At 30.9% G+C, this 14,299-nt stretch overlaps 2 protein-coding genes across 3 annotated transcripts; both read right to left on the minus strand.

Moving 5' to 3' along the window:
* Positions 1-719: 719 nt before the first annotated feature.
* FER (tyrosine-protein kinase Fer) lies at positions 720-10,792 on the minus strand. 2 transcript variants are annotated; one of them, XM_018548114.1, is made up of 15 exons: positions 10,520-10,792; positions 9,111-9,281; positions 8,895-8,991; positions 8,399-8,594; positions 7,734-7,871; positions 7,440-7,649; positions 6,838-7,021; positions 5,418-5,591; positions 4,080-4,316; positions 3,719-3,895; positions 2,783-2,996; positions 2,477-2,629; positions 1,684-1,806; positions 1,469-1,591; positions 720-944 (listed from the first exon to the last, which is right to left on the minus strand). In XM_018548114.1, exons 1-15 carry the CDS (start codon positions 10,730-10,732, stop codon positions 802-804), a joined length of 2,553 nt encoding a protein of 850 aa, XP_018403616.1. In that variant the 5' UTR covers positions 10,733-10,792; the 3' UTR covers positions 720-801. The 2 variants fall into 2 exon arrangements, with proteins under 2 accessions (XP_018403616.1, XP_018403617.1); XM_018548115.1 differs by lacking the exons at positions 8,895-8,991; positions 9,111-9,281; positions 10,520-10,792 and adding an exon at positions 7,946-7,956 and having other exon boundaries at positions 8,399-8,432.
* Positions 10,793-11,542: 750 nt separating this feature from the next.
* LOC108780470 (nurim homolog) lies at positions 11,543-12,745 on the minus strand. Its single transcript, XM_018548190.1, has 3 exons — positions 12,619-12,745; positions 11,902-12,382; positions 11,543-11,666 (listed from the first exon to the last, which is right to left on the minus strand). The coding sequence occupies exons 1-3, from the start codon at positions 12,743-12,745 to the stop codon at positions 11,543-11,545; spliced, it is 732 nt and encodes a 243-aa protein (XP_018403692.1).
* Between the last annotated feature and the right edge of the window lie 1,554 nt (positions 12,746-14,299).

Here is a 14,299-nt window from a genome sequence, read left to right on the forward strand (position 1 = left end):
GCCCAGGTTCCGTAGTAAACGGATTTTCGTGGCCAGTCGTACCAAAAGATATAATACGTATACAAAACGAATTGTGAAAACAAAGAGGGTGATGCAATGCCCGCGAAAATGGCGTGACCCGAACGAACACCGGGCGCCTGCGTCTACGACGTCGTCACGCCGCATTAACGCGCGTCAGAACGGATGACCGAGTTGAGCCATCCACGGACACACATCGGGGAGTCGTGTGGCTCCGCACGTTAGGCGACGGACTCGTGATCTGCGGATCCGGGTTCGAATCCGCCTGCTCCCCATATATTTTCAATTCAATTTGGTAGAATAAACTCGTCCGCTTGAGGATTACTTGGTAGAGTAACTTCGTTTGCTTGATTAAGAGCATGTAAGATTACTCGTTTGAACATAGAATCTATTCGTTTGAATTCGTTCTGGCCGTATAATTTCCCAGTTCTTGGGATTCAGTGCCATTAATCGAATACGAATACCGGACACACATCGATGTGGGTATCAACGCGCAGTTAAAGTCGGCAACACTTTCAAAAATATACAAAAAAGCACCCGATCCGAAACGCGTCCGCACCGGTCGGGTGGTTCTTCGGAACTCGTAAATTGTTGTGTACCATTCAGCATTAATCGTACGATTTTCAAGTAACACAACGCTTAATGCTAATCTTGCAGAAATTTTCAAAGCAACCTACATATGTATATGTATATGTGTACACTATATATAATTATTATTGTTATCATGAGGATTTTCATGACCAATTTAAACGTATTGACCATAAAATAGTCGTAATATAATACTTATAAATATGCTTGTGTCAGTGTCTCGACCACAGTGAATATTTGATCGAAATGTGGCCGTTTTTCTGGTTCGTAATCCCAGCATCGCAGCATTAATCGATAGATCTCTTCAGGTGTTCCATCTGGAGCTGGCATTCTATATCCTGACGCAATCAATGTGTCAAATAAATTAACAGAATACAATAATCGTAAAACAAATGTTTACAGATACAAGGTGTATACTAAGTATGCTAAAAGATTTCAAAAACTTTACGGAACGATGGAAACTTCATATAATCATGTCTGAAACGGTTTAATTTCAAAGGTACAGAGTGTCAAAGTTTTGAATGAAAAATTTTGTTTTTTCCAAAAATTTCGAAAACTATTCGAGTTATTTTAATGAAACTTTAAGTACATTTAGAAAAATTCATCAAAATAATTCGAGTGATTGTCGAAACTTTTGTAAAAAAAAAAACGAATTTTTCATTCAACTATAACACTCTATATCTTTGAAATTAAGCTGTTTTGAATATATAAAGTTTGTTTTGAATTTGTGTGAGGAATCTCTCCTTAAAATCAGCATACTTAGTACACACATCTCGTATAACATAAGCTCTTAATTTAAATATTGTTGACTTATATTCTCCATAGTTAATTCCATCGGTATCTGTTATTCTTTTTTTTTTACCTGCATCTATCTTCTCGCGTGCCTGTGAATTAGACATACCACTGTATGGATTGCCGCCTTTGGAGAATATTTCCCATGTCAAAATTCCATAACTCCAAACATCACAGAGCGATGTATATTTACCTGAGAGATACGACGTAATATATCAGTGGTAACAATAAAATATTTAACGTTATCAAGATGATAAAAACTTTTGACGATATAAATTTATTTACCAAAATTTAGAGCTTCTGGTGCGGTCCATTTAATGGGAATTTGTTTCATACCGTCTGAAACTATGTATTCTTCTTCTTCTCTCGACATTCCAAAATCAGAAATTTTGACTATGCATTCATATCCTGAGGCAATAAAATATATAATATATTTTATTATATTGCTTAACTTATTATTAAGTTTAAAAGAAATGATCTAAAAACGGTCAAAATTGATCCTTGAAGAATGAACCTTTTAATTAAAACCTATGCAGTTGTCATTTTAAAAGTATATATTCATAGAAAACAAGCTTATTTATATACTTAGGAAAGCTTGAAAAACCAAATTAAAAATCGGCCAACAAGTGCATCGCATACTGAACCCTACAATAATATGTATTAAATATAAACACACTATTAATTACGAAATCTATCAACATTCATTAAAAACAAAATGAGTTTTTTGCAGAGTTTAAATAACGTACTTAATTAATTTTGAAACGTTTTGCAAGCTTTCCTGAGTAAATGAACTTTTTGCTACAAAGGTACAGACTTTTAAAATGACAACTGCATAGGTTTTAAAGATGTTTATTCAGGATCAATTTTAACCATTTTTAAATCATTTCTTTTAGTGTCTTCCTCTACTCCTTCCCGTCTTAAAATTTAGTTTATTGTAAAAAAAAGTGAGACCTCTATTCTCCCTGTAGGGGATACTCACAGGATCCTTGGAACTATTAAAATTCAAGGCCCTGTGATTCGCCCATATGAGTCTATATGGCCTAGAGGAAAAAAGAAGATTGGTGAAAGAGACCCTTACCTACGAGGCAGTTGCGAGCAGCTAAATCTCTATGGATGCAATACTTAGATTCCAAGTAACTCATACCAGCCGCAGCATCTTTACACATACGCAGTTGCTCCCGTTGTGTTATTGTACTAGCATTCTTCCGTAAATATGTAAGCAACGAACCACCTAGAATTAGCGATTAACGTGTAGACTATCGTATAATGTATACATTAGTAGATTTTCAATTTCGTATTTTAATGCGATAGCATAAGGTTAGAGATGTTAATGATATCTGTTATAATATTAGCATAACGCAACGTAATGAGATCTATGGCTTACCAGGTACCAGTTCCATCACGATCATGATCGGTTGCTTTTGAACGCAGATACCGATGAGTTTAACTATGTTCGGGTGATCATATTGTTTCAATATTCTCCCCTCTTGTAGAAATTTGCGTTTTTGCTCGTCCGGTAACGTTACCTTGCATGTTTTCACAGCCACCTCAGTCTTACAAGTCTTCAGTTGTGCCTTGTAAACGTCTCCAAAATTTCCCTATGATCACATTGACGACATCATATATATCACAGTATATATTAAGTTGAAAGAAAAGTTCTTTTACATATATGTGAAAAGAATCTTCTCCAATCTATTTGTTGCGAAATTTTCATTACAATTACATCATTCGATAAAGCAAAGTTTCAAGTTTTAGAATATGTTCTTTTAAATTATGGTATGATGATTTTTAATGGAGTTATAATAAAATTAGAATGCTCCTTTACTTAACTCGCGAATAACTCAGGAATAAAAAATTGTAGGAACATTTCTAAAACACGATTTTATAAAGAAAGCTTCAAGCTTTCATAATGAAAGTTGAAAATTTTCGCAATTTTTTTTTGAGCATGTAAAGGATTCACAAAATGAAAAGAAAATTTTTCAGCTCGTAGTGTTTAATATGGAAAAATTACCGAATTTTTTTTCACACAGAGAAACTAAAAAAATATAGTAATCTTTTAAAAGTAAACATTTCAAGCTTTAAAATCCTTTTCTTAAATGTAAATTTCGTTCATTTTTAACGACATATTGTAAAATAAAGGTCCTCTCTCTCTCTCTCTCTCTCTCTCTCTCTCTCTCTCTCTCTCTCTCTCTCTCTTTTACATAAATTATATATATTTTATATCCTGTTATATAAATTACAAATATTTTATATATAAAAAGCCTTTCTCCCCATACCAATATATAACATACAGGAAAGTTATTGTCAGTAGTCAACTCACTCGACCTATTTTCTCCAAAAGGATGACATCATCGTTATTAAGCTCCCATCGCTCGCGCAAAATTGGCGTCTTAAGAATAGCACCAGACCGACTAGTTACTGGCAAGCTAGACAGCCATTGATGCCTGATTAATTCTTGAATGGATGGAAATGCCGGTCCTTCGAATCTGTAATGTCCCTGCCATAACGTATATTAATATAATCCCATTCCTTCAAATAATAATAATTTTGAGCCATTACATTTGAACTTTCTAATTTTAATTATTATTATTTAATATTTATTTATTATAGAAATATTTTTAATTATTATACAAATTTATATATATTTTAGCATTAGTATAATCTTTGAATTTTGTTCTTACCTCTTGGGTAATTTGTACGATAAAATGCTTGTGCCCATCCCAGCAAACAGATAAAACTATTTGACACTCATCGTTTCTCATTGTTTCACGTACTAAAAAATCCCCTTCATTTACGAGTAATCTTACAACTTCTTCTCTCGGTAGTACCCCATGAAACCATTCTTCCTCCATAAGAGGACCGCCATTTCCGTTACTTTTTTGATTATTAATTAAATGCGAGATTCCACGTAATGGTACCTAAAAATATGTTTATTGAAAGTATGTTGTTTTTATTTTTCCTTTATATTTCCATTCTTTTTGCAAGCAATTAAAAATGACAATTTTGAGTTGCGTTGTTATAACAAACAAGCGATATATTGGGGACAAAATATAATATTTTGCAATTTCAATTACTGCCATATACAGAGTACTTCAGAAATAGATGGTCAAACTTTGGTATCGTATTCTACTCTCCCTAAGCATGAAAAAAGATTTTATAAACATAAGTTTGGAAACTATTTTGAGATATGAACGCTCTTTGTTTACCTCGAAATTTTACATAGATAGGTATTAAAAAATTTAAATAGAGGCTGATTATTACAACACATAAGTTGCCTTCAATAACAGAATGATTAGCTCTACCACAACATTTATTAAAAGAAAAAGTAATAGTTCTCGCAATTCTACGTGTGATATATAGTATACATATAAACATACATATAAACTTTTGAGATAAACAAAAAGCTTTTATATCTCAAAAGAAAGTTTCCATATCAAAAAATGGTTATATGATATTTTTTTCATCCTTAGAAAGAGCAGGATATGATGCCAAGATTTAGCCACTCATTTCTGAAACACCTTGTATACTGTACACATATGGTCTTATATAACTTATTTCTGTACAAATGTACATAAATATTAATGTAAAAATGTTTATTCTCATGCATGGAATTTTCATGCTTAGCATGGATAACAACATAATTCAGTATTAACAAAATGTATTCTAGATGATACGCTCATCATTCATGCAACATTTTCTAATTATATGATAAATCATAATTCTGTACATAAAATATAGTAGCAAGACAAAGTTGTTTGCGAACCTTGCACTAATTTTTGTAATAAAAAATATCAATATAGAAAATATCAATATAAAAAATATCAATATAGAAAACTAGATACTGCATATGTCCTGCGTGACAGTATAATAATAAAAGAATTTATTACAGTACAAAAGCTGGGGCAGATGTGTTGTATATGAGTTTTACATAGTACAACACAAGATATATCAAACATCTTATCGACTGAGCGCAAGAAATACAGAACTCAGATATCACACGAGTAAAATGTAACACATACAACCGGGGGGCTATTTTTATCTGCTTTATCTGTAGGCCCTTCACTATTTGCCCTAATTATTCCGTTTTTCGAGTCGTTAATTGTCGGCAAGGACTTAAAGGGTAATTTTAATATTGTCATGAACCGTTGATTTCTCCTTAGTGTGAACAGACCGTTGTCTGCGACTGTATTTCTCTGTAAAGGGCTAGATCTAATTAACTTATAATTCTAGGCAACTTAGTATTAAATGAAAGAGTAATCAACATATTTTGATACATTATTGTCACAGTTACAAAGTAATTTTTTCTAATTTGTGGATACTGAGGTTTGATTATAAAAATCTATTTCTAGGAACATCCTTTATAAAAATCTATTTCTTGGTTCTTAAGGGGACATAAGTCTCATAGTATCATCAAGTATGCTTTTTAAGTTTTTTTTTCTAAAAAAGATATATGTATACATAAGCTACAAAGATTGAGAATTGTGTGATGATACGCTCCTCCTCGTCATTAAATTCCGGGCGAATCATCCGTCCGATTTATACCCACTTGTATATATTATACACCGTTTGCTTGCGACCGCATGCACATACCAGCCTGTATATAATTTCAGCAATCTATTATTTGTACAATCAACTCGCACCAATACCTAGTGGTAGATAAATCCTATACCTGTTGTAATTGTGTTTGGAATAAAGATATGTTTTGTTTATAAACAATTTGGTGTTTCATGCTTTCTCGAATCTGACTCCGGCGAAAAGGGCATACCGTCACTTGTATACGAATATATTTTTTACTACTAATCACAATTTTTTATTTTATGTCACTATAGGCCCCTTCTTCCAAGGTATTGCACAGCATTTCATGGCACCAGAAATGTCTCCAAAAAAATTAAAAATGAGTCTTAAAGTATATTAAAAATTGTCCCTATCGAAAGCGATTAAAACATTTTTTATTTTTAACAAAATGGTGGACTTTCAAACTCAAAGAATCGATTTTCGATAAAAATTTCAATTTTCTTAAAAAGAAAAAAGGTAAAAAATAAAGAAATCGAAATAAAGAAGAATCGAAAAAATAAATTCGATAGGGACTACAAATTTTAACATACTTTAAGACTCTTCAAATTTTTTGTTTCAGATTAACCAGGTCAGAGATATTTCGAGTATTGAAATATTGCATGCCATGCAAGGCCTAGCAAAAAGGAGTATAATTAGTGGTAAAAAATACGTACTTTCATTAAAAAAAAAATTTGATCCTTGTAGCTTATATATCTTACCCAGAAAAAAAAACATGAAAAAAAGCATTTTTTGAAGCCAAAAGATTTATTGCTGCCTTACATCAAGAGAATTACATGAATTTAATATTAAATCTATTATAATTAACAAAATGTTTAGTTTTTTGTTAGTAAAAAAGGAAGAAATTATTTTTTAGATTCTACTTACTTTATTAATTGCAGGTGAATCAGTGAAAGAACTTTCCATAGAAAGATCGCAACCCGAAGGTAACTCTTCACAGCCTAATTCATTGAGAGCACCTCTAATGACATCTACTTGTCTTTGTAATTTTTTTTCCTGGCAACGTAATCTCAGTTCTTCCCTTTCACGAGAATAATCCAAAACTGAGATCCTATTGCAGAATACACATCATTTAAAAGTTTATTCATCAGCAAATATCGAACTTGATTGTAATAAAACATTAGCACTAATGCCTAGTAACTATCCAGACAGCATACAATATTTTTATAAAATATTTACAAAATATTATTTTAAATATTTTTAAAATGTATTTGTGATCTTAGATTGCACAAATCATAAACATTTATTACAAATATTAAGAAATACTTATTATTTCATAATAAATACTATGATGAAATAGTAGATATACTTAATGAAATATTGTAATCCAAGTAAAAAAATTTATTAAAAATATTTATTTATATTTATTATAAATATTACATAAAATATTTAGTCTATATTTTAATAATATTTATTATAAATATTCTGTGCTGAATATATATCAATAAAATAAAATAAAAAATTTATACCTAGAATCGCTATTATTTTCTTGCGGGAACTGTGAGCTCTGTCGATTTTGTTGCGTAGTTTTGAGAGAACCTTCAAGTTCCGTGAGGCGACTTCTCAACCAATCTATAGTCAAGTTATCAACAGTCAGCTTATTTGGCAACAATTTTCCTGAAGTGTCATCTACAAGGTTCTCATCAAATGTAAATCTAATCGGAGAGGCTGGTCTAGTTCTATATTAACATTATAATTTGCAATATTCGTATTAAAATAAATATTTTTTAAGTATACAAATAATTATAATGTTACATATGTACTTATGTTTTCCAATAAAGTCTCTATACTCCTCGATAGGCTTAATACTATCGACTGCCTTCAGCACTTTTATATGAATCTCCAGGAATTTTTCTGTTGTAAAATCTGTATATTTTACAATATCCTGAAGTATTCCTTTCCTAAAAGAAACGGATATTTAAATATTTTGTACATGTAAAATAATAACTATTAATTTGTATAATAAAACTTTTACCTTCTCCATTTCTAGTTGCATACAAATAGAAAAATCAAGATTAAATATTAAGATTTTTTCAAGGATAAAAAGTGAGAAAAGAAAGTTAGAATTTTGCCAGGAGTGTATTATTTGATATTATATAAGGCTATATATACAGAATGTCCAATCGTCTGAAATACAATATCTCGTTTGGTTTATGATAGGAAAAAATGTTTTAGAAGAAAGTAGAGTGGTCTCCAGGAAGACGTATTTCGGTTAAGTTTTTCTTCTGTGGAAGTGCTAAAAAGATATGAAGGTCCACTCCATTTTTTCAAATAGAACTGTATAATTTTTTTTTTACATAATATGATTTCTCCAATTATTTTGCACATAAAAGTATATTAAGGTAAAGATATAAAAACCAAGCGAGAGATATTTCAGATGGTCTCGAGTTAGGTGAGGCACCCTGTATAATAAAAGAATAAAACTCACCATGAAGTTATGAATTCTTGGTGAATGGCTTGTTGCCGATGAAGTAAACTTGGTAAATAACAGGTTCTTAAATCGTGTTCACATTCAGTCACAGCACCTAGTAATAGTACATATTCATTGTGTGTTAGATGAAGCTTTCTGCACGCCTTCTGATACTTTTCTCTCACTTCGTCTAATTTGCGGCCTCCTCTACCAGCTAAACAAATTACATTACTGTACCACTTTCTTCTTGCATGATTATAACAGATTTGATGATTTAAAATTATTTTTATTTAATTGTTCAAAAAATCTGCGGTATTAGCTCAAAATTGTAATAAAATTTTCATAAAAATGAACAAAATTTAAATTTAACAAAGGGTTTTGAAGCTTGAAATCTCACGGAGATTTCATGTCAAATAGTCGAACATTTCGCAACAAATGTGTATATTCTGTATATAATTTTGAGCTAATAAATATCATAAAACTTTCTGAACAACCCAATTTATAAAGCACTTACACTTAACATAATATTCTTCAAATCGTGACCTCATTAATTTGTACATCTCCAAATTCTTCTGATACTCCATTTTCTTCCTAGTTACATCATCCGTCAGCTTCAAATGGATAAATTAAAAAAAAATTTTAATAATAATCACATCAGTATTCATCTAATTTTTTTACTACTTACAATAATATTATCCTTTAATATCATAACATATATTATCGTCTTTACCTGCTGAAACTGATTATTCAGCCAATTTTGTTCCTCTTGGTAGAGCTTCCTGGCCCTCCTTCTTTCCGAGTACAATGTACTCAATTGATCTACAACATTTTCAATAGAATCTGCCTGCTGCTTAATTAATTTTGCTGTTTGATCAATAGAGTCCATTATATCTTTCCAACTCTGCAAAAAATAAATGTATTTTTTTTTTAAATGATATCTACTTTAAACAAAATATTCATATTATTCTAGATATTTGTCAGCAAATTCAAGCAAAATATTATGAACATTAACAACAAATGTATTAAGCATTCTAGTAGCAAAATTTATATTGGTTTGAAGGAAAAGTTCTGCGGTTGTCATTAGCTCAAAACTATATATATAATATCTTAAAAAAAAAAGGTTTTGCAGTTTGGAATCTCTACTTTTAAATGGATTTTTTTATAATTTTTCAGTTTATGTGAATTTGATAATTTTTACATATAGAAAACTATAAACTGAAAAAAAGAGAAACTTTTTTTCTTTGTAGATCTGTCATGTACCAAAAAAGAATTTATGAAAATTTTCAACTGTAACGTGAAAGCTTAAAGTTATAATATTTATGATTTTTTGTTTGTGAGTTATTCGCGAGTAAAGGAAAATAGTTTGATTTTAATTGCTTATAACTCCGTAAAAAATTATCATACCACAATTAAAAAATTAGATTCTCAAAGCTGAAATTTTGCTCTATCAAATGGCATAATCACTAATTTTTTAAATGTAAAATATAGTATTTTAAACTAATAAAATACCACAGAACTTTCCTTCCAACGTAATATATAATATATTTTGACAATAAATTGTCAACAAAAACCAATTTGTTACTTCGTTATTATGTAAATGATCATATGAAATATGTCAGTTTCAGTAATCATTCATATTCAGGAAACAAAATTTCAAGACAACAAAATTCAAAGATATTTTGCCAAGAGAGTTTTAGTAGTAAAAACTTGACACAATTACCTGTTCAAATAAGCAAAGAAGATCATATTCAGACAAACAAGATCTTTTTCATATAAATCTTACAATTTCTACCTTAAGCAAAATGCATTCTTATTTGTTAGTCTTGAACAACAGAGTTATAACATTTGAAGAGAATAACATTACTAAATGCTAGTCAATTTAAGTCATAATATTCTGCGATAGTTTAGTAGTTTACTTTCAAGACCAAAAAATTGTTTTAGAATATAGTTTAAAGAACTACACATACTTAGTATATAAATTCACGAGGAATTAAAACAGCTTTGCAACTGTTGTAAAATTCTTCAATACGATTGATTTACTTTTGGTTCCTTAAAAGATCTAAATGTACAAACCAGTTGTATTGAAGAATTTTTCATAAATTACATTCTCTACTAAACAGCTTTGACTGATTCAACTACCTGTGCTATAAGGCTGCCAATAAGATCCTCGTTGCGCTCAAACTTCTTTCCCTGGATGGTGAGGGAGGAAATAGTAGATGCGTATTCTCGGTCGGACTTGACCTTTGTCGTGAGACACCTTCGCATCGTCTCCAGCAGCTTGATCTCGGCATCCTGACGGACTAGAAGAGCCTCGTGCGACGCCTGTCCCTGCAGACTTGTGGAGAAACCCATCTCTCGGCAGATCGCAGACTATCACAGCAACGTGGTGATACTGGTGATTAATTAACGGCGGCTCATTTTCTGCTTCGTTAAAATGGGATGTCCAAACATAACATCGGCGGATATATCTTAACTTTTAATTTAGGTGGGCTTGGCGACGTGTGTGTGTGTGTGTGTGTGCGTGCGTGCGTGTGTGTGTGTGTGTCGGATATCGTTACATGATCAGCATCGCCAACGATGAGAATAATGACGACAACGTGCCGTTACTCCGGCGCCGTGTCTCCACGCAACTCTGAAATCAACATTTATATCCGTCTCCGAAAAGCTGTACGAAAATTTACTTTTACTAGCAAAATACCGCCATTGGATACATCGCACGATGATGTCGATTACAGATTATGTGATGGAATGCTTCGCTGTAAATAGTGATGATGAACGATTCCGATTCGATACTTGTACAATCGATTCTTTGAATCGACTTTACAGCTTCGATAATTTCTCGGACCGAGAGATATGTAGCCAATCAACTTGCTGTTTATCCGTAAAAGTTATATAATAATGATTGGCTACCGTTTTCGGTTCGCGGAGTAAATAAACGTTTTTTCTGAGATTCTTTCGTTTCATACCAAAACGCTTAAGTAAGCCTAATTTCGTCAATATTGGGAGATGGGGGGTTAAAAGTAAGCATTTACCTTACATTAATATGTACAATATATTTATTTTATATTAATTTGTTACATAAACGTGATACAAAATTAATGTAAATTAAGAGAGAAATGTTAGAGACATGAAAAATCGAGATGATACAAAATGTAAGTTTAATTAAGACAACTCTATTTGTTTCTGTCTGAAATATCTAACGTGATAATTATAGTCTTCGGAATCTATTGTCCATAATAATGTCATGTATAATGTCAATATGGTGCCCAATATTACACGATCTGCACTGTAAAAAAAAATTATATTTATCACAGTTATTTTAACTCTTTTATTTTCTATACTCGTTTTTACACAATTCAGAATTTGCTTAAAATATTAAATTTTCTCTCAATCTGTAGATATCACATAAAATATACTCTATAAAGATACTCAAAATTATTTAGCATGGATTATAAATTAATGTTACTTAGTTTAAAAGAAACAGATGCAAAGAAATTAAATTAAATTTCATGAAATTTTACCTCATAATGGGATAAATCCACAAAATAATAAAAAATCCTGTAAAACTAGGATGCCTCATATGTCTCATGTATCTACATAACTCTTTAGATTTTGTATCCAGTAGACCATCTTTGTTAGACACTTTGTACCATATCTGCTTGAGTCCACAAAGCTCAGCAATGTCCATCATAATGCATCCACTGTAAATAACACTCCAAGCAAATATATGGAGGATAGAAAATGTCATCCAGATTGCTTTATTGGAAGTGTCAAACCTCCAGATTGTTACAGTTGGAGTCTGCTGCCATTTATTAATTAAAAGGTGGAGACTTGCTGAGCTACAGACATTGTAAATACTCCTATTAAGACAGTTAATGTTTAACTTACAGAAGGTATGTTTAGCAAGTTCATTAGTCATGATAGAGTGTTGAAAGATAAATATTGTAATGAGTAACATATCTGTTAGCAGAGACCATAAAGTAGATTTGTCTACATTGTCATCTGAAAACAATCCAGTTGTTTATATACATATTGCAAGTTTAAGGAAACGCTCTTTTCAGAAACTCTTCTTAGAAAAACTTTTATCATAAACATTATTTTTAATCCAAAAAATACATATGTACGTATGCAAAAAATATAAGAACAGAAAGATTTTTGTATGTAAATCTTTCTTTTTATTTGTATATACTATTGATAGGAAATTACTTAAAATTTGAAGTTATTTAATAAAGACATACCTAATACTGTGTGTAAATTTTCATTATCTTCATAACTTGACAAGAAATATGTCAGTCTGCATAAAATGTAGCAAGTGTATACAAAACTGGAAGTACCCACAATTATATTTAATATATTTGAGATCATTTTCAAGAGATAAATGATAAATAAGTTGGCTTGCGTATAGACTAATGTTATGAAAATTATATTTTTGTATTTTGTTTAATGTTTTTTGTTATGAAAATGTATGTTTTATAAACGTGACATTTATTCATAAATAAATAAATAACACTATTTTCAACGTTTTTGTAACTGTATACAATCAGAGCGAAACCGAAGAGTCAACACTGAGAATATGACAGAGATGCTATTTCAAGAACGGTTTATGACATAAGTATTCCTATATAAGGTTTGTTCTTTTTCTTCACATTAGTGGATTAGTGCAAATAGTGTATACCTAAGGGTGAAAACTCATGCAGCGGAATAGCGTAACGCGGAACGAGAGCAGGACCAATAACGAGCATTCCGTGTTTCTAGAGAATCTCGTGATTGGTTCTACTCTCGTTCCGCGTTACGCTATTCCGCTGCATGTGTTTGCACCCTAAGGGCGAATTCACATATTGACTGAAAAACGGAAGAGCAGTAGCCAATCCGAAATTGCGCTGGTAGTAAAGCCGTAATCACACTAGCGATTGCGCGATTGTGATTGACGATTATTTCTCAACCAATCAGAACAAAGCAGTTACCAATTGCTTTGTTCCGATTGGTTGAGAAATAATCGGCTGCGTTCAGCAGAGAAAGCAGCTTTGCAACTGTTGTAAAATTCTTTAATATAATTGGTCTTGCCTTTATTTCCTCATTAGATCTAAATGTATAAGCCAATCATATTCAAGAATTTTACAACAGTTGCAAAGCTGCTTTTTCTGCTGAACGTAGCCATCGTCAATCACAATCGCGCAATCGCTAGTGTGATTACGGCTTTAAATAGTACAAAATAGAGAGCCTGTAATAAGAGAGTCGCCAACATGACACGTGACTCGAATCGCACGCTGATTGACTAAAATAGTGTCAATTAATTTTAACATTAATATACAATAATTGAAAATTAAAATATTAAACTTATATATCTTAGAAAAATAGAATTAATATTTTATTATTAAAAATATCAATAATTCAATTAGTCAATATTGTTACGTACAGTATACGTTCCAAATTCAAAAATAAAAAACATTAACTAGAAAAATTAAGAATTAAATCAATTATTACTGACTGAGAGCCAGAAATATATGTATATATATATATATTTGAAAATAAATTGGAGCACATTTAATAATTATAACACGCTGTTTTATTTATATATATATTATTAAGCGTATTATTCATATAAATTATCATATACATAAAAACGCCTGTAAATCAGTCTGTATACTGTAAAAAAAAATGTTACATATATAAAGTCCATGATATGTTATAAACACACGATAAAAATTTCCTACGTCCTAAATTATGCATAAATAGAATCTCGTATTATAAATTGCACTTTTCGTGTCAGAAATTAATTATCAATTACGTCAAAATTGTATAATTATTCTTGGTGAAAAAATTTCGCTGAAATTATTCCATGTTTTGAAACATTTCAGCGAAATTGTTGAAAATTTGCTGAAATTTTACTGAAAGTGAATTTTTCAATTAATACGTACT

The sequence above is a fragment of the Cyphomyrmex costatus genome, unplaced genomic scaffold (genome assembly GCF_001594065.2).
Source record: "Cyphomyrmex costatus isolate MS0001 unplaced genomic scaffold, Ccosl1.0 scaffold70, whole genome shotgun sequence".
Taxonomy (NCBI): Eukaryota; Metazoa; Arthropoda; class Insecta; order Hymenoptera; family Formicidae; genus Cyphomyrmex; species Cyphomyrmex costatus.